The sequence below is a fragment of the Salmo salar genome, chromosome ssa01 (assembly GCF_905237065.1).
Source record: "Salmo salar chromosome ssa01, Ssal_v3.1, whole genome shotgun sequence".
Taxonomy (NCBI): Eukaryota; Metazoa; Chordata; class Actinopteri; order Salmoniformes; family Salmonidae; genus Salmo; species Salmo salar.
The window spans coordinates 34,207,730-34,228,613 of NC_059442.1; the positions used below are offsets into that span (position 1 = coordinate 34,207,730).

General features: G+C 42.1%; 1 protein-coding gene and 1 long non-coding RNA gene across 3 annotated transcripts; both read right to left on the reverse strand.

Moving 5' to 3' along the window:
- Positions 1-3,456: 3,456 nt before the first annotated feature.
- Positions 3,457-4,500, reverse strand: LOC106600857 (B2 bradykinin receptor-like). Its single transcript, XM_014192581.2, has one exon. The coding sequence runs from the start codon at positions 4,498-4,500 to the stop codon at positions 3,463-3,465; it is 1,038 nt and encodes a 345-aa protein (XP_014048056.1). The 3' UTR covers positions 3,457-3,462.
- Positions 4,501-9,223: 4,723 nt separating this feature from the next.
- On the reverse strand, positions 9,224-12,470 carry LOC106601394 (uncharacterized). 2 transcript variants are annotated; one of them, XR_001328005.2, is made up of 5 exons: positions 11,599-12,470; positions 10,109-10,294; positions 9,797-9,926; positions 9,543-9,684; positions 9,224-9,443 (listed from the first exon to the last, which is right to left on the reverse strand). It is a non-coding gene; the product is annotated as an uncharacterized lncRNA (long non-coding RNA). The 2 variants fall into 2 exon arrangements; XR_006758861.1 differs by having other exon boundaries at positions 9,224-9,684.
- Between the last annotated feature and the right edge of the window lie 8,414 nt (positions 12,471-20,884).

Genomic DNA, 20,884 nt, shown 5'->3' on the forward strand with positions numbered 1-20,884 from the left:
TGTAGGCAGAGGGCCAAGTAGCAGGCTTGATCTATGATTTCCTTTTTGTTCCCCCTTTCTTTCGAATAGATTTAAACTTAATCATTGAACAGCCTCTGTTTATATTTCATCATGAGTCGTTTTAAAGTGAATAACATTTTATTTGTCACATGCGCCAAATACAACAAGTAGACTTTACCGTGAAATGCTTACTTATGAGCCCTTTCCCAGCAATGCAGTTAAAAAGTAAGAAAATTAACAAATAGATAAAAATAAAATAGCATCCCAATAAAATAATGTTTCTGTATTATAGAGTGTACTGGTAATGCATATTTTTACAGAAACATTCTATAGGTACTATACACTGAGTGTATAAAACATTAGCAACACCTGCTCATTCCATGACAGACTGACCAGTTGAATCCAGGTGACGGCTATGATCCCTTATTGATCTCACTTGTTAAATCCACTTCAACCAGTGTAGATGAAGGGGGGAGACAGGTTAAAGAAGTATTTTTAAGCCTTGAGAAAATTGAGACATGGATTGTGTATGTGTGTCATTCAGAGAGGGAATTGGCAAGGCAACATAAAGAAGTGCCTTTGAACGTGGTAAGTGCCAGGCGCACCGGTTTGAGTGTGTCAAGAACTGCAACAATTTACAATTTAGTTATTTAGCAGACGCTCTTATCCAGAGCGACTTACAGTAGTGAATGCATACATTTCATACATTTTTTTTTTTTTCTGTGCTGGCCCCCCGTGGGAATCAAACCCACAACCCTGGCGTTGCAAACACCATGCTCTACCAACTGAGCTACATTGTTGGGTTTTTCACGTGGAATTGTGCATGGTAAGTACCAAACAAGTCATTGCAATCTTTATTGCGCAGTTTAGCTATTCAATAACTATTCCATAGTGTTGGTCAGAAAAACATTCACTTATCATGTAAAATAGATTATTATCAAGGACTTTACAGATGTTTTATTTGTTTGAATGTATAAAAATGTTCAAACCATCCTGCGTATAAAATATCAAATCACTGAGAAACCTTTTTGAGATACAGCTATACCAGTGGTTTCTGGTATATGAACGACTTCCCTGACGTGGGCGGAAATGTCATGGCCTCCACTTCTTCGCTCAATAAGGAAGTGGTCAGATGACGTGGATGCTACGCTACAGGACTGTTTTGCTAGCACAGACTGGAATATGTTCCGGGATTCATCCAAAGGCAGTGAGGAGTATACCACCTCAGTCATCGGCTTCATCAATAAGTGCATCGACGATGTCGTCACCATAGTGACCGTACGTACATATCCCAACAAGAAGCCATGGATTACAGGCAACATCTGCATTGAGCTAAAGCCTAGAGCTGCCACTTTCAAGGAGCGGGACACTAATCCGGACGCTTATAAGAAATCCCGTTATGCCCTCAGACGAACCATCAAACATGCAAAGTGTCAATACAGGATTAAGATTGAATCCTACTACACCGGCTCTGACGCTCGTTGGATGTGGTAGGGCTTGAAAACTATTACAGACTACAAAGGGAAACCCAGACGCGAGCTGCCCAGTAACGCGAGCCTACCAGACGAGCTAAATGCCTTTTATGCTCGCTTCGAGGCAAGCAACACTGAATCATGCACGAGAGCATCAGCTGTTCTGGATGACTGTGTGATAACTCTCTCAGTAGCCGATGTGAACAAGACCTTTAAACAGGTCAACATTCACAAAGCCGCGGGGGCAGACGGATTACTAGGACTTGTACTAAAAGCATGCGCAGACCAACTGGCAAGTGTCACTGACATTTTCAACCTCTCCCCGAGTCTGTAATACCTACATGTTTCAAGCAGACCACCATAGTCCCTGTGCCCAAGGAAGCGAAGGTAACCTGCCTAAATGATTACCGCCCTATAGCACTCACGTCGGTAGTCATAAAGTGCTTTGAAAGGCTAGTCATGGCTCACATCAACAGCATCCTCCCGGATACCCTAGACCCACTCCAATTCGCATACCGCCCCAACAGATCTACTGATGACGCAATCTCAATCGCACTCCACACTGCCCTTTTCCACCTGGACAAAAGGAACACCTATGTGAGATTGCTGTTCATTGACTACAGCTCAGCGTTCAACACCATAGTGCCCACAAAGCTCATCACTAAGCTAAGTACCCTGAGACTTAACACCTCCCTCTGCAACTGGATCCTGGACTTCCTGACGGGCCACCCCAGGTGGTAAGGGTAGGCAACAACATGTCTTCTACTCTGATCCTCAACACTGGGGCCTCTCAGGGGTGTGTACTTAGTCCCCTCCTATACTCCGTTTACCCACGACTGTGTGGCCAAACACGACTCCAACACCATCATTAAGTTTGCTGACGACACAACAGTGGTAGGCCTGATCACCGACAACGATGAGACAGCCTCTAGGGAGGAGGTCAGAGACCTGGCAGTGTGGTGCCAGGACAACAACCTCTCCCTCAATGTGAGCAAGACCCAAAGGAGCTGATTGTGGACTACAGGAAAGGTGGGCCGTACAGGCGGGTTGTGAGTTTCAAGTTCCTTGGTGTCCACCAACGAACTAAGACACCAAGACAGTCGTGAAGAGGGCACGACAAAACCTTTCCCCCTCAGGAGACTGAAAAGATTTGGCATGGGTCCCCAGTTCCTCATAAAGTTCTACAGCTGCACTATCGAGAGCATCCTGACCAGTTGCATCACCGCCTGGTATGGCAACTGCTCAGCATCTGACCGTAAGTCGCTACAGAGGGTAGTGCGTACGGCCCAGTACATCACTGGGGCCAAACTTTCTGCCATCCAGGAACTATATGATAGGCGGTACCATCAAATTGTCAGAGACTCCAGTCACCCAAGTCATAGACTGTTTTCTCTGCTATCGCATGGCAAGCGGTACCGGAGCGCCAAGTCTAGGACCAAAAGGCTCCTTAACAGCTTCTACCCCCAAGCCATCAGACTGCTGAACAATTCATCAAATGGCCACCGGACTATTTACATTGACCCCCCTCCATTTGTTTTGTACACTTCTGCTACTCGCTGTTTATTAAATATGCATAGTCACTTCACCCCTACCTACATGTACAAATTACCTCTACTTACCTGTACCCCTGCACACTGACTCGTTACCAGTACCCCCTGTATATAGGCTCGTTATTGTTATGTTATTGTGTTCCTTTGTATTATTTTTTACTTTAGTTTATTTGGTAAATATTTTCTTAACCTCTTCTTTAACTGAACTGTTGGTTAAGGGCTTGTAAGTAAGCATTTCACGGTAAGGTCTACACTTGCTGTATTCGGCGCATGTGACAAATAAAGTTTGATTTGATTTAAAAAAAACACACAGTAGCACAAGCTAAATACACTGTAAACACAAAACACATTCACAAGTATTATCATGCTGTTACACAAAACAGTGATGCTAGTGCAGAAATATGTGCTTTAAAATGACATGGTTATTTGGGGTTTATAAATCATACCTTAGTGGAGTCTGTGTACTTAATGGTGGAGATGAGATTGACAGTATGATAGGACTTCCTTCCCTTTCCACAGCACATCATCTGTCTACATACCCCTCTTGCCCTCTGCTTAAAGTGCTTCCCCACAATCACATACAGAAAAGGGTTCAGTGAGCTGTTGCTGTAGCCCAGGTAGGTAGCCAGTTGAGTGGTGATTTCTAATACATCCACCCAGCCGCAGCCAGAGATGACCTCATAGTGATACAGGGTATCCAGGAAGATGACGACCTGGTAGGGCAGCCAGCAGAGGATGAAGATGGCCAGGACGATAAGCACCAGGTGGGCAGCCTTCCTCTCTGTGCCTGCCGCCGTCGTGCTCCTCACCCTGCTCGCCTGGTTGTCCCGTAGGACACTGATGATGTGGTAGCTGCAGAAGGACACAACGGGTATAGGAACCAGAAAGCCCACTATGTTGACAGTCAGGTTGTAGCGCAGCCTCCAGCCGTCGTGGGGGTATGCCATGTAGCACGCCTCCACCCCCAGGTGGGGGAAGAACTGGACGGATCGGAAGAGCAGGGCTGGGAGGCTGAGAAGAGCACCCACCACCCAGACAACGAGGCAGATCCCGCTGGCCCAGGCTGGTTTTCTTCCCCTGCCCTGGGACGACAGGGGACGGGCCAGCACCAGGTACCTGTCCACACTCACCAGCGTAAGGAACAGGACGCTGCAGTAGTAGTTCATCCCAATGACAATGTTTACCAGCTGACACATAAGCTCACCAAATGGCCAATGGAACTCCTGTATGACCGCCACCACCCAGAAGGGCAGGCAGGACACCATGAGGAGGTCTGCAGCAGCCAGGTTCCCCAGGTAGATGTCTGCCACTGTGCTGTGTCTCTTCTGGAAGCAGAACACACACAGCACGAAGGTGTTGCCTACCATTCCCAGCAGGCAGATGACGGACATGTAAACTGGCTGGATGGAGTACACCCAATCCCAGGCTGCTGTGTGGTTACACTCCATGAAAGGGTCCACCGACCAGTTTGAGACCATTTCGAGAGCTGTCTGAAGAGAGATTGTGTGTGTCAATGTTGGAGCACAATTTTATATTATAAAACATCAAAAAAGCTTTTAATTATGTCAATGCTACTGAACATGTGTACCACGACTTCTTTCATTTCAGAGTAAAGTAAACTACTACCCTCTGGTTCCAAATAAAATTAATAATGTGCTAATGGACTGGGGAGGAAGAGAATGGAAGGGCTAATATTGATATTAGTGAGAGTACACAGGCTCTGCGTGCTGTTGCCTTGTGAAGCACACCTCAGCTCTTTACATAAACCACCGTGATGTACAGTCATCTAAATGGCTCTGCAGGCAACAGATGGACCTTCTCTCTTATCTGGATGACATGGAGCACACTCTCTGTGGAATGACTCTGTCTACACCTCCCTCCCTCTGTACTGTAAGTCGGCACAGCTTCACCCAGTGGAATCCAGAGAGTATGTTTTCAGTCTCCCAAGAGAAAAGTAAAAGTGCATGGGGTACTCGCTCTGTGAGCTCTGTCTACACCTCCCTCACTGTACTGTAAGTCAGCACAGCCTCAGTGGAATTCAAAAAAGTGTGTTTTCATTCTATCAAGACACAAGTAAAAGAATGGGGTAACTTACAGTGAATGGGGGAGAATATTATTGTAGGTTACTCAGTATCATTCTTTTTGACTGAAGTACCTATGAGTACCATGCATTTTTTTTGACCCGGCAGCAAAATGCTTTCCTCTCTGCTCCTCATCAATTACTTCACCCACACAATGGTTTCAATTTCAGTTTGAAATTGTATTAGTCGTATGTACAAGATAGACATGGTATACACTGTACAATGAAATGCTTACTTGCAGGTTCCTTTTCGACAATGCAACAACAACAAGAAATAATAAAAGATAAGAATATGAACATAAAGTAAATGGCTCAGTAGAATAGAATAAACATTCTACCATAAAATACAGGAAGGCACATTTAAAGTACAATATTAACAAATGTATAAGGGAAGGGGGATTGGGGGGCAAGTGTTTAAGCACAAAAAATTATTGATATTTCTTGTCTCTCAGATATAGGACAGACACTTCAGAACAAACTGATTTTATTTTGGGACTATCTATTGTTCCATGTATTGAATTTGTTATTCTATGTGTTTGTATGGGCTAATAGCAGTAAGGACAAAACATTTTTTTCATGAAATTATATATTTTAAAAAATGTGATACTTCAAAGGGGTCTTAAAATTCTTAAAACTTCTGACTTTCTTTACTGCAGCGATCCCTCAAAATTCTTCCTGAAGTCAACAATCAACTCCTTTGTTTTGCTGACGTTGAGGTAGAGGTTGTTGTCCTGGCACCACAAATGCGAGTTCACTTACCTCCTCCCTATAGGCTGACTCGTCGTTGCTGTCACAACTGCTCCTGCTCTTCCTCCCCCTGGCGGCGAGGGGCGCCAGGATCCCCAGCATTACGCACTCAAGACACCATCAGTATGCACACCTGCCTTCCCCCCGTCACACACATCAGCAATCATTGGACTCACGTGGACTCAATTACTTGTGTCATTACATTCCCTATATCTGTCTGTTCCCAAACTCTGTTCTCTGCTTCGGGATTAATTGTCTCATGTCCGTGTTACCCGTGTTCTGACGCTGTTCCTGGCTTGTTTCCTTGTCTGTTCCCGAATAAATGACTCCCCGTACCTGCTTCTCCTGTCCGGTGTCATTTTTTACAGAATCCCGAAGCCATCATACGAAGCTTTGGGGAGTACTGGCGTTCCGGTTGGTGGTGACGTCGGTCCTGGGTCGCTGCCGATGGAACCGGGGGTGCCTAGTCAGCTCGCCGGGATTCCAATTCCAGCGGGGGCTGGCTCGAGAGGTTTTGATTTCGAATTTTAAGACCACTTGAAGTATCAAATAAAATAAATATGTCCTTGTTTTTGAAAGAAAAGCTTATTTTTGTCCATTAAAACACGTTGTGTTAGCTAATCGAAGTTTATCATTTTAAAAGGCTCATTAGAAAACCCTTTTGCAATTATGTTAGCACAGCTGAAAACTGTTGTGCTGATTAAAGAGGTAATAAAACTGGCCTTCTTTAGACTATTTGTGGTTTCAATTACAGGCTCAAAATGGCCAGAAACAAAGACCTTTGTTCTGGAACTCGTCAGTCTATTCTTGTTCTGAGAAATGAAGGCTATTCCAAGAACTGAAGATGTCATACAACACTGTGTACTACTCCCTTCACAGAACAGAGCAAACTGGCTCTAACCAGAATAGAAAGAGGAGTGGGAGGCCCCGGTGCACAACTGAGCAAGAGGACAAGTACATTAGAGTGTCTAGTTTGAGAAACAGATGCCTCACAAGTCCTCAACTGGCAGCTTCATTAAATAATACCCGCAAAATACCAATCTCAACGTCAACAGTGAAGAGGCGACTCCGGGATGCTGGCCTTCTAGGCAGAGTAGCAAAGAAAAAGCCATATCCTACAACATGACAATTACCCAAAGCACAGCTCCAACCTATGCAAGAACTATTTAGGGGAGAAGCAGTCAGCTGGTATTCTGTCTATAATGGAGTGGCAGCACAGTCACCGGATCTCAACCCTATTGAGCTTTTGTGGGAGCAGCTTGACCGTATGGTACGTAAGAAGTGCCCATCAAGCCAATCCAACTTGTGGGAGCTGCTTCAGGAAGCATGGGGTGAAATCTCTTCAGATTACCTCAACAAATTGACAACTAGAATGCCAAAAGTCTGCAAGGCTGTAATTGCTACAACGGGAGGATTCTTTGACGAAAGCAAAGTTTGAAGGACACAATTATTATTTCAATTAAAAATCATTGTTTATAACCTTGTCAATGTCTTGAATATATTTACTATTCATTTTGAAACTCATTTCATGTAAGTTCTCATGGAAAACAAGGACATTTCTAAGTGTCCCAAAACTTTTGAACGGTATATTTGATCAAATAATTTTGGGCCTTAGACCATTCAAACACATTGAATAACAGATTCACTACATGGAACAACAGTCCCAAAAACATATATAAAGGAAGTTTGTTCTGAAGTGTTTCTCCTACATCTGAGAGATATACAGTTGAAGTCAGAAATGTACATACACCTTAGCCAAATACATTTAAACTCAGTTTTTCACAATTCCTGACATTTAATCCTAGTAAAAAATCCCTGTTTTAGGTCAGTTAGGATCACCACTTTATTTTAAGAATGTGAAATGTCAGAATAATGGTAAAGAGCTTTTATTTCTTTCATCATATTCCCAGTGGGTCAGAAGTTTACATACACTCAATTAGTATTTGGTAGCATTGCCTTTAAATTGTTTAACTTGAGTCAAATGTTTCGGGTAGCCTTCCACAAGCTTCCCACAATAAGTTGGGTGAATTTTGGCCCATTTCTCCTGGCAGAGCTGGTGGAACTGAGTCAGGTTTGTAGGCCTCCTTGCTCGCACATGCTTTTTCAGTTCTGCCCACAAATTTTCTATAGGATTGAGATCAGGGCTTTGTGATGGCCACTCCAATACCTTGACTTTGTTGTCCTTACGCCATTTTAAATCATTCTCTCTACTATTATTCTGACATTTCACATTCTTAAACTCAAGTGGTGATCCTTACTGACCTAAAACAGGGAATTTTTACTTGGATTAAATGTCAGGAATTGTGAAAAGATGAGTTTAATTGTATTTGGCTAAGCTATATGTAAACTTCCGACTTCAACTGTATATTATTAGATACATTGGGAATTTTTCAGCGGTCAATAATAATAAAAAAGAAAGGCGGCAAGAATATTTTGAAAATAAACAAAACATTGTCAGTAAAATAACAATTATTTATGGATTGAAAGGGGCACTGCACCTGCTAATTTGTCTTATTTTTTTGTCTTCCTCCTCAAGAAATGCTGGCGGGCATGACAGAAGCCAAACGTGAGTTTGTTGGGGGTGTGGTTTGATGTGGGTGTTTCTTGGGTGTGTCCTTGCCACCACCAAGACACACCCATCTGTCAGAACCTTGCCTGCAGCTGTTTTCCCCCACCCAATCACACCAAACAACCCGCTGGGCAAAAACTGGTTGAATAAACATTGTTTCCGTGTCATTTCAACCAAAAAATTCTATATGGAAAACTGATTAGATTTTTTTTTTTTAAGTCATCAACATAAGGGAATTTTGTATTTTCTTTACCTAAATCCAATGACATGGTGAAATGTTTTGTTGATTTAATGTTTAGTTCACATTAGTTGACAACTCAACCAAATGTAAATAAAAACTAGACGTTGAACTGGCGTCTGTGCCCAGTGGGAAACCTCCTGCAGGTCGAGTTCAATAACTACAGGCAGATGTATGGTGAGATGCTTTGAATAGGTCAGTAGCTTCCTGAATGTGAGTACGTATTATAAACTAAGTGTTTTAATAACTTTCACATTTTGTAACAGGTCAATGTAGAACAAACAACCCTTTACATAGTACCATAGACACAGTGTTCTGCTAATTTAACAATGTGATCTTTCACGTTTCATTGTCATTCCCAGCCAATACAGTGGGCTACCTTAGCAAAGGTCAGTGGCCATACCTTCCTGTGTGGTGTCCTGTATACAACAGTTCCCTGATCCTGGTGCAGAATACACAGGGTTTCTCCCTCCCCATATTGACTGATACCATTCAATTCAATAACTTAAAAAAAGACAATTCAAGTAAAAGTTGTGTCTAGTAAAATGTTAATGCCGAGTGCCAGGTCTCTGTCAATTCAGTGACATCAGTATAAAGCCAGTCTGGACATCATCTTGCAAGTCTCTATGTGCTGGCTCTTTTTATTTTTCTGAGAACACATACAGAGATAGTCACTGTTTAATTACCAATGGCAGTTAGGATGAGTAATATCTGACACACAAACAGGTACTATGTTGAAGTTTGAGCAGGTCTGGCATTTGGCAAAAGCACCTGTAGTCCTCTCCATCTGTAGAAATAGGCAGAGTTGAGGCAAAGTTAATCAGTGACACATAGAATGAAAAGGGTGTTGCAAATACTGGACATTTCTGCTGTACTGTATATTTACTAATCTCCTTCAGTCCCATATTGTGGATGTGTTGCATGCCAAGTCTCTCTCCATTCCGAGACATCAATATCAAGCCTGTCTGTCGGTCTGAACTTCATCACATCATCTTGCAAGTCTTGAAGTTCTGTCTCCATAGATGCGTCTGTAAACACATACACAGTCCCTGTTCTATTACCAATGGCAGTTAGGATAGGTGATATCTGGCAAACAAACATGTACTACGTTGAAGTTTGAAGAGGTCAGACTAAACATACCCAATTCTGGTCTCCCCATCAACGACCGTTGGTGAACAGCCAGGAGGTGAGGCTGGAGGTAAGGACTTTGCCAGTGCCCCCTTGATGGGCATGGCAGTGTAGATCAGCTCCTGGCCCCTCATCAAAGATACTGGTTAGTCACACACAAACATCAATGGTGGTTATGATTAGCATGGTGGAACCAACCCGATTGCTGCATTCACCTTTCTATTTCACTTCAGTTCTCATGATATGTGAAGTGAAATAGAATGGTAAACATAGCGATCAGAAGGTGAATTGGGACAAACTATGACCAGGTCAAATGTCACCAACCTGATTCAAGTGTCCTTCCTGTCCCATTTATAGCAATGCTCACAGTGAGGGTATGTCTGCGTGATGCTGAGGGTCCCCTTGTTGCATGTTCAGCTGCAAACGGAATATCTCTTGAACAACTGCAGCAGGCAATCCTTATAAACAGTGTACTTCCTCATATTATGAGGTGGTGTTGACTGGGAGGGCCTGTGACAGGGTGGTACAATAGACAGCCAAGTGGTAAACTGCATTTTGTTGAAAAGAAAGGACAAAGCTTTTTGATAATGCACTTCACAACCAAAATGACTATATTACTTGTATCTGCTTAGCTGGGTAATTAACCTACAAGATTATCAAACCAGGTGTTTTATAATACAACTTTTCACATAACACACATTGTTGATGTAGCCATCTGTGTCATCAGGGCAGTAATTTGGGTCAAGCTAATTCTAGGTTGTCACTAGTTACGACAGCCACAAAGTATTTTTTTTAACCTTTATTTAACTAGGCAAGTCAGTTAAGAACAAATTCTTATTTACAATGATGGTCTACCAGGGAACAGTGGGTTAACTGCCTTGTTCATGGGCAGAAGGACAGATTTTTACCTTGTCAGCTCAGGGATTCAATCCAGCAAACTTTTGGTTCCTGGCCCAACGCTCTAACCACTAGGCTACCTGCCGCCCCATAACCCCACCAATTTCTAAAATGTTTCTTCTTAAAAATGTGATTTTAAACCTAACCCTTACCTTAACCACACTGCTAACCTTATGCCTAACCCGAACTTTACCAAAAAGTACATTATTGTTTTCATACATTTTTACAATATAGCCCATTTAAGACTTTGAGGCTGTGGTAACTAGTGGAAACCCCTAATTCTATGCTTTACAGATGCTTTCTAGCTCCAGATCACAGAAGGTTGGTGGCACCTTAATTGGGAAGAACGGGCTCATGATAATGACAGGAGCGAAGTAGGTGGAATGGTATCAAATACATCAAACACATGGTTTACAGGTGTTTGATGCCATTCCATTTGCTCCATTCCGGCTATTATTATAAACCGTATTCCCCTCAGCAGCCTCCTGTGCTCCAGATCGGATTAGATTCAGGCCGGTGACACCGCTACGGTTTGTTGCTCCTAGTTTACTGTATTAGTTACTGTATTTGCATCCATTATTTAGTTTTGGCCTAGACCATACAGAATACACTTGCATGAGCTACAAACTAACTTGCAAATCCAACTTGTAGGCTAACATTAGCTAGCTTGTAGCTAGCTAGCTAGCCTGCCTCACTAGCATTATCACATGATAACGTGAAGTAACCAGCAGTATCTAGACAATACACAAACTTGTATGCACTACGACCTAAATTGTAATGAGGTATGCTAAAGTTAGCTAGCCTGCCTTGCTTTATCAAAAGATGTCTACCTACATAATCAGCAATAATGTTATCTAACGTTATTAGCTAAGTTATACCAGAGGTCATTATATTCCAGTATCTCTGGTTATACTCACCACCACCGGTCGTTGCACACCAAGCTAGCGTTACTGGTGCAAACATTGGGACTACGAACTCCTACAAGTCATTCCGCATACTCCGGTCCTTCGGCAAAGAATGAAAACCATAGCACTTTGGCTGTGGAGGCATGGTCAATCCATACAGGGCTTTTCAGTCTGCTTTTCTTTGAACGCATTGGGAATGATGAAACAACGGAGCCCCATTCAATGAAGGGAAGCGGAGGGGCGATTTACACATGGAACTTGGCAAAAGGGGGCATGATATTATTTGCTGACATAATTTTGATCCAAACCCAACCTTCATTTACTGTTTGTGATGCACTGAGGTTCCAAACTTTGTTTTAGACAAAACTGACTTAATGACCAAAATGACGCTATTTACACACTAGAATAAATGTTTCTGACTCATATCGATGCCACATAGACCATTTCCAAAGGGATTAGTTGCTTTTTAGGGGTAGTCACTCTTTAATAACTCAGCACAATATTGAACTTTGCTGCTCTCTGTGACTTTTTAAAATGATTTACTCAGAGATACTGTGTCTGAATGTCTTCATCAGGAAGTCGTCTTATTAGAGAACAGTACAAGTGGCTAAGTGGTCGCTTCAGTGTGTTATTCCTTATGCATCTCTTTATGTGCGTATTTTGTAAATATCATATGGAAAGGAACTAAAACAGAGGTAGAGAAAGAAATTAAAGTATTCATGGAAGTCACCAGGGTGCGTACCCTGTTCACCCATGACTGCATGACACCAACACCATCATTAAGTTTGCCGACGACACAACGATGGTAGGCTGGATCACCGTCACGAGGAGACAGCCTACAGGAAGGAGGTCAGAGACCTGGCAGTGTGGTGTCAGGACAACAACCTCACCCTCAACATCTATGTGGACTACAGGAAACGGAGGGCCAAGCACACCCCCATTCACATCGACGGGGCTGTAGTGGAGCGGGTCGAAAGCTTCAAGTTCCTCGGTGTCCACATCACTAAGGACCTATCATGGTCCAAACACACCAACACAGTTGTTAAGAGGGCACGACAATGCCTCTTCCCCCTCAGGATGCTAAAAAGATTTGGCATGGGCCTTCAGATCCTCAAAGTTCTACAGCTGCACCATTGAGATCATCTTGACTGGCTGCATCACATCTGGGTATGGCAAGTGCTTGGCATCCGACCACAAGGAGCTACAGAGGGAAGTGTGTACGGCCCAGTGCATCACTGGGGCCGAGCTCCCTGCCATCCAGGACCTTTATACCAGGCGGTGTCAGAGGTGTAGTGGAAGAATGATAGAAGGTGATTTGCAGGCGCTTTGGCCCAGCGTGATGACTCAATCCCAATTTATGACATTGTTTGGATGGTTGGCCATCTGTGGGCTAACACAGGGGTCAAACACACCTTATTTGTGGCTTTCTCTGGGGAGGGGCATTCTGGGGAGCGGGACAGATTGGAGGTGCCCTAAACAAAAATCTTAAAGGATTAGTGATTTTTCCAATTGAATCCTATAGGATTTTCACAATCCTATAGAATTTTGGGTCACCTCTATCAGAATCCTATTGGACTACTTTTTTCCTATTGGAAATAAAAAGTAATCCTATTGGATCTCATAGGATTCTAGCAGTCCTATAAGGTTTTGTGTCCCCTGTATTAGAATCTTATTGGACTCCTTTTTCCGTATTGGGAATCTAAAGTAATCCTATTGGACCCTATAGGATTCTCACAATCCTATAGGATGTATTGTCACCGCTATCAGAATCCTATTGGACTACTTTTGGACAACTAGTACTTTTTTCTTAATTGATCCCAATAAATTATAGTTTGTCATAACATGTTACAGTACAATACGAAGGGATAATCAACAAGGGTCTATGCGTTCTATGGTAAATAATAAATGACGTGGAAGGTGTGTTCCACAACGTGCTAGCGGAGTGGAACTGACCTTCCACGGATATCAGGAATCAACGTAAGACCCAAGTGCAGACTGTGAAGTAACAATGTTTATTGTAACCACAGGAGCAGGCAAACGACAGGTCAAGGCAGGCAGGGGTCGATAATCCAGAGCAGAGGCTAAGGTACAGGATGGCAGGCAGGCTCAGGGTCAGGTCAGGCAGAGGTCGGTAATCCAGGGGTGGAGCAAAGGTATAGGACCGCAGGGAGGCTCAGGGTCAGAGACAGGCAGTGGTCAGGCGGGCGGATACAGGTTCAGGACAGGCAAAGGTCAAAACCAGGAGGGAGAGAAAAAGAGAGACTGAGGAAAAGCAGGAGCTGAGAAAATCGCTGGTTGACTTGACAAGCAAGACGAACTGGCAACAGACAGAGAACTCAGGTATAAATACACAGGAGATAATGGAGAAAATGGGTGACACCTGGAGGGGGGTGGAGACAATCACAAGGACAGGTGAAACAGACCAGGGCGTGACAACGGAGTTGTATTATTTTCCAGAGAATGTATAGAGCCCTGAGTTGATTATCCCTTTTATACCATGGCTATAATTTAACACATTTGCTGCTAGAAATGTGTTCATTTGCCTGTAGAAATGTGTTCAACAGATACTAGATACTACAGTAGTTGCTGTGGTAAGCAAACAAACAGATTTGCTAGTTTAGCTCCCTAGAGTAGATTGATGCACCGGTGAGTCAATTTAAGTAACATAATAAAAAAATCCCCATCAAAATCCATCAATTATGATATGTTTTTTTTGCATTGGATGCATCTCAATCCACCGCATCAGCGGATGTCGCATCGCATCTGCAGTGAAAGTGGCTGAGCAGAGCAGTTTTGTCAGACCATGAAACATCACAAAAATAGGTATTCTCATGACGAACAAACTATTATGACCCCTCTATGGAAAGGGGAGACTCTCACAAACACAATGGTTTCAGGGGACTCATCTGAAGTCGGTAGCATTTATGTGCGAACGTCTGTTTGTAGCATCCGAACCGTTTGGCTACAAACTAATGTGACCCCAATGTGAAAAGCGGAGATTCTCACAAAAATTATGGTGTTCTCTGTTTTGCTCTGCGACCCCCATTTAAAAAGCAATGGAAGTATGAAGGTACTTTTGTGCCTATCCAAAAAAGGGGTTAAATATGTGTAAGAAATATATATATTTCCTGAGCTTATATATATATATATATATATATATAAGTAGGACAAACACGTCAAAACCTTGTTTCTTATTTTTTTGGTTATTTATGAATGTGTTATTCAATGTGTTTCTGTGGGCTATAGTATTTAAGGCCAAATCCAATGTTAAATTTTTTTATACCTAAAGGGCTCCTAAAATTATAAATCAAATACTCTCAAATCCATGTATTGGTGTGAGGCCAGTTACGTTAATAAAGAGTGCGCACCTAATTTTCTCTGCCATTTGAGTTTGAAAATTATAGTTGATCCTAAAACCGCTGGCACATATGACAAAATCAATGGTACAAAACCAATGATATTGATCTGTTTTAAGCAAATGATTTTGTGTCATTGTGATTACTATAAACCTTTATACTAACCTAACTAATCTTTAAAAGGATGTTTTGATGTTTAATCCATTCTAAGGCTGCATGTTGGGACTCTAATGATGATATGACAAAATTCACACGCTGCACACACATCATCAGTCTCTCATTCAGAATTTGGCAAGCACTTGATAATTTTCCCACCAGGCCTCAAATTTCCCTGTTGCATCTCCCCTGTGTGCCCCCTAAAAATATGTGTGGCCATTGTGCCCTTGGGCTGAATATTATAGGCTAATTCTAATTCCCTTCTCCTGGCTGTAGTGCTCCAAAGCCCCTCTCACTCACATGGCTCTCTCAGATGTAGCCGTCACGTGATCGGGTCCTTCTCACAGACATTTCAGCTAAGAAGTAGGCTACAAGTGAATGAAGACAGACACATCAGGGATGAAACTGTGTGCGTCCCTTATTGAATTTTCGAGATACAGTACCAGTGAAAGTTTGGACACACCTACTCATTCAAGGGTTTTTCTATTTTTATTTTTTGTAACTATTTTCTACATTGTAGAATAATAGTGAAGACATCAAAACTATGACATAACACCTATGAAATCATGTAGTAACCAAAAAGGTGTTAAACAAATTAAAATATATTTTATATTTGAGATTCTTCAAATTAGCCACCCTTTGCCTTGACAACTTTGCACACTCTAATCATTCTCTCAACGATGAGGTAGTCACCTGGAATGGGGCGTAGTCACCTGGGGTGGCAGGTAGCTTAGTGGTTAGAGTGTTGGACTAGTATCCGAAAGGTCGCAAGATCAAATCCCGAGCTGACAATGTAGAAATCTGTTCTGCCCACTGTTCCTAGGCCGTCATTGAAAATAAGAATTTGTTCTTAACTGACTTGCATAGTTAAATAAAGGTAAAAAAAATGCTTTTCAATTAACAGGTGTGACTTGATAAAAGTTAATTTGTGGAATTTCTTTCCTTCTTAATGCGTTTGAGCCAATCAGGCTTGTGAGAAGAAGACAGCCCTATTTGGTAAAAGACCATGTCTGTATTATGGCAAAAACAGCTTAAATAAGCAAAGCGAAACGACAGTCCATCATTACTTCAGGACATGACGGTCAGTCAATGCGGAAAATTTCAAGAATTTTGAATGTTCGTGCAGTCACAAAAACCATCAAGCGCTATGATGAAACTGGCTCTCATGAGGACCGCCACAGGAAAGGAAGACCCAGAGGATAAGTTCATTAGAGTTACCAGCCTCAGAAATGTATCCCAAATAATTGCTTCACAGAGTTCAAGTAGCAGACACATCTCAACATCAAGTGTTCAGAGGAGACAGTGTGAATCAGGCCTTCATGATCGAATTGCTGCAAAGAAACCACTACTAAAGGACACCAATAAAAAGAAGAGACTTGCTTGGGCCAAGAAACACGAGCAATGGACTTTACACCAGTGGAAATCTGTCCTTTGGTCTGATGAGTTCAAATGAGAGATTCTTGGTTCCAAAAATGTGTGAGCCGCAGAGTAGGTGAACGGATGATTTCCGCATATGTGGTTCCCATCGTAAAGCATGGGGGAGGAGGTGTTTTACTTTATTTCATTTTTTATTTCACCTTTATTTAACCAGGTAAGCTAGTTGAGAACAAGTTCTCATTTACAACTGCGACATGGCCAAGATAAAGCTAAGCAGTGCGAGAGAAACAACAACACAGAGTTAAACAATAAACAAGCGCACAGTCAATAACACAATAGAAAAAAAGAAAGTCTATTTACAGTGTGTGCAAATGGCATGAGGAGGTAAGGCAATAAATAGGCCATAGTAGCAAAGTAATTACAATTTAGCAGATTAACACTGGAGTGATAGATGAGCAGATGATGGTGTGTAAGTAGTGATACTGGTGTGTTAAAGAGCAGCAAAGTAAATAAAAACAATATGGAGATGAAGTAGGTAGATTGATGGTGTGGGGGTGCTTTTCTGGTGACACTGTCAGTGATTTATTTAGAATTCAAGGAACACTTAACCAGCATGGCTACCACAGCATTCTGCAGTGATACGCCATCCCATCTGGTTTGCGCTTAGTGCGACTTTCATTTGTTTTTCAACAGGACATTGACCCAACACATCTCCGGGCTGTGTAGAGTATATTTGACCAAAAAGGAGAGTGATGGAGTGCTGCATCAGATGACCTGGCCTCCACAATCACCCAACCTCAACCCAATTGAGATGGTTTGGGATGAGTTGGACTGCAGAGTGAAGGAAAAGCAGCCAACTAGTGCTCAGAATATGTGGGAACTCCTTCAAGACTGTTGGAAAAGCATTCAAGGTGAAGCTGGTTGAGAGAATGCCAAAAGTGTGCAAAGCTGTCATCAATGCAAAGGGTGGCTACATTGAAGAATCTAAAATCTAAAATATATTTTGATCTGTTTAATGCTTTTTTGGTTACTACATGATTCCATGTGTTTTTTTAAAAGTTTTGATGTCTTCACTATTATTCTACAATGAAGAATAAAAATAAATAAAGAATGAGTAGGTGTGTCCCAACTTTTGACTGGTACTGTATATATATACATACAGTTGAAGTCGGAAGTTTACGTACACTTCGGTTGGAGTCATTAAAACTCATTTTTCAACCACTCCACAAATTTCTTGTTAACAAACTATAGTTTTGGCATGTAGGTTAGGACATCTACTTTGTGCATGACACAACAGTCATTTTTCCAACAATTGTTTACAGACAGATTATTTCACTTATAATTCACTGTCACAATTCCAGTGGGTCAGAAGTATACATACACTAGTTGACTGTGCCTTTAAACAGCTTGGAAAATTCCAGAAAATGATGTCATGGCTTTAGAAGCTTCTGATAGGCTAATTGACATCATTTGAGTCAATTGGAGGTGTACCTGTGGATGTATTTCAAGGCTCACTTTCAAAATCAGTGCCTCTTTGCTTGACATCATGGGAAAATCAAAAGAAATCAGCCAAGACTTCAGAAAAAATGTGGATACCTCCACAACTCTGGTTCATCCTTGGGAGCAATTTCCAAATGCCTGAAGGTACCACGTTCATCTGTACAAACAATAGTACGCAAGTATAAACACCATGGGACCACGCAGCCGTCATACCGCTCAGGAAAGAGACGCGTTCTGTCTCCTAGAGATGAACGTGCTTTGGTGTGAAAAGTGCAAATCAATCCCAGAACAACAGCAAAGGACCTTGTGAAGATGCTGGAGGAAACAGGTACAAAAGTATCTATATCCGCAGTAAAACAAGTCCAATATCGACATAACCTGAAAGGCCGCTCAGCAAGGAAGAAGCCGCTGCTCCAAAACCGCCATAAAAAAGCCAGACTACAGTTTGCAACCGCACATGGGGACAAAGATCTTACTTTTTGGAGAAATGTCCTCTGGTCTGATGAAACAAAAATAGAACTGTTTGGCCATAATGACCATCGTTATGTTTGGAGGAAAAAGGGAGAGGCTAGCAAACTGAAGAACACCAACCCAAAAGTGAATCACGGGGGTAGCAGCATCATGTTGTGGGGGTGCTTTGCTGCAGGAGGGACTGGTGCACTTCACAAAATAGATGGCATTATGAGGATGGAAAATTATGTGGATATATTGAAGCAACATCTCAAGACATCAGTCAGGAAGTAAAAGCTTGGTCGCAAATGGGTCTTCCAAATGGACAATGACCCCAAGCATACTTCTAAAGTTGTGGCAAAATGGCTTAAGGACAACAAAGTCAAGGTATTGGAGTGGCCATCACAAAGCCCTGACCTCAATCCTATAGAACATTTGTGGGCAGAACTGAAAAAGTGTGTGCGAGCAAGGAGACCTACAATCCTGACTCAGTTACACCAGCTCTGTCAGGAGGAATGGGCCAAAATTCACCCAATTTATTGTGGGAAGCTTGTGGAAGGCTACCCGAAACGTTTCACCCAAGCTAAACAATTTAAAGGCAATACTGAGTGTATGTAAACTTCTGACCCACTGGGAATGTGATGAAAATAAATAAAATCTTAAATAAATCATTCTCTCTACTGTTATTCTGACATTTCACATTCTTAAAATAAAGTGGTGATCCTAACTGACCTAAGACAGGGAATTTTTACTTGAATTAAATGTCAGGAATTGTGAAAAACTGAGTTTAAATGTATTTGGCTAAGGTGTATGTAAACTTCTGACTTCAATATATATATCATGTAGGGAGGCCAAATGCTCACTGGCTTCCCATGCATTCAATGCTATGGGCGGCAACAATGTCATACTCTTTCTGACCAGACAGCATCTATCATGACTTCTGCCGAGGTCAGTCCCTCTCCTTGTTCGGGCGGCGTTCGGCGGTCAACGTCACCGGTCTTCTAGCCATCGCTGATCCATCTTTCATTTTCCGTTGGTTTTGTCTTTATTTTCTACACACCTGATTTTCATTATCCAATTCCATGTTCATGTATTTAACCCTCTGTTTCCCCCATGTTTGTTGTGCGTGATTATTTCTAAGTTCAGTTCGGTTCATGATGGCTGGTTTTTCCACGGGTGCTGTGTTCACCCGTGCGTAATGTTTACCGTTGGTTATTGGTCAAGTGTATTTGTTTACCTTGTGCCTTTGTTTTTTGAGTAAAGTACGTTGCTCACTCATTCTGCTCTCCTGCGCCTGACTTCATGCACCAGCTACAAACACCTTCTGACATCATCAGATAGATATGCTGCACATACTGAGACAAAGGGGCTCTGCTTTCTTTGGTAAGATTTTTAAAAATGAATTTTTAATTTAACCTTTATTTAACTAGGCAAGTCAGTTAACCTGTTGAGGGTAGGGGGCAGTATTGACACGGCTGGATAAAAAACGTACCCGATTTAATCTGGTTACTACTCCTGCCCAGTAACTAGAATATGCATATAATTATTGGCTTTGGATAGAAAACACTCCAAAGTTTCTAAAACTGTTAGAATGGTGTCTGTGAGTATAACAGAACTCAAATGGCAGGTCAAAACCTGAGAGATTCCTTTACAGGAAGTGGCCTGTCTGACCATTTATTGTCTTTCTTTGACATCTCTTTCAAAAACTTAGGATCTCTGCGGTAACGTGACACTTCCCATGGCTCCAATAGGCTCTCAGAGCCCGGGAAAAACCTGACTGTTGTCATTCCAGCCCCAGGCTGAAACACATTATCGCCTTTCTCAAGTGGCCGATCAAGGGACTGTGAGCTTAGGCGCGTGCACTGGCTGCCCCCGTCTTTGTGTTTTTTCCTCTGTTTGCCAAAAAGGAGATTCCCGGTCGGAATATTATCGCGTGAAGGCTAAACTTGCCGGGTGTCTAAATAGCTAGCCCGTGATGGCTGGGCTATGTACTTAGAATATTGCAAAATGTGCTTTCACCAAAAAGCTATTTTAAAATCGGACATATCGAGTGCATAGAGGAGTTCTGTATCTATAATTCTTAAAATAATTGTTATGCTTTTTGTGAACGTTTATCGTGATTAATTTAGTAAATTGTTAGTAAATTCCCCGGAAGTTTGTGGGGGGTATGCTAGTTCTGAACGTCACATGCTAATGTAAAAAGCTGTTTTTTGATATAAATATGAACTTGATTGAACAAAACATGCATGTATTGTATAACATAATGTCCTAGGAGTGTCATCTGATGAAGATCATCAAAGGTTAGTGCTGCATTTAGCTGTCTTCTGGGTTTTTGTGACATTATATGCTAGCTTGAAAAATGGGTGTCTGATTATTTCTGGCTGGGTACTCTGCTGACATAATCTAATGTTTTGCTTTCGTTGTAAAGCCTTTTTGAAATCGGACAGTGTGGTTAGATT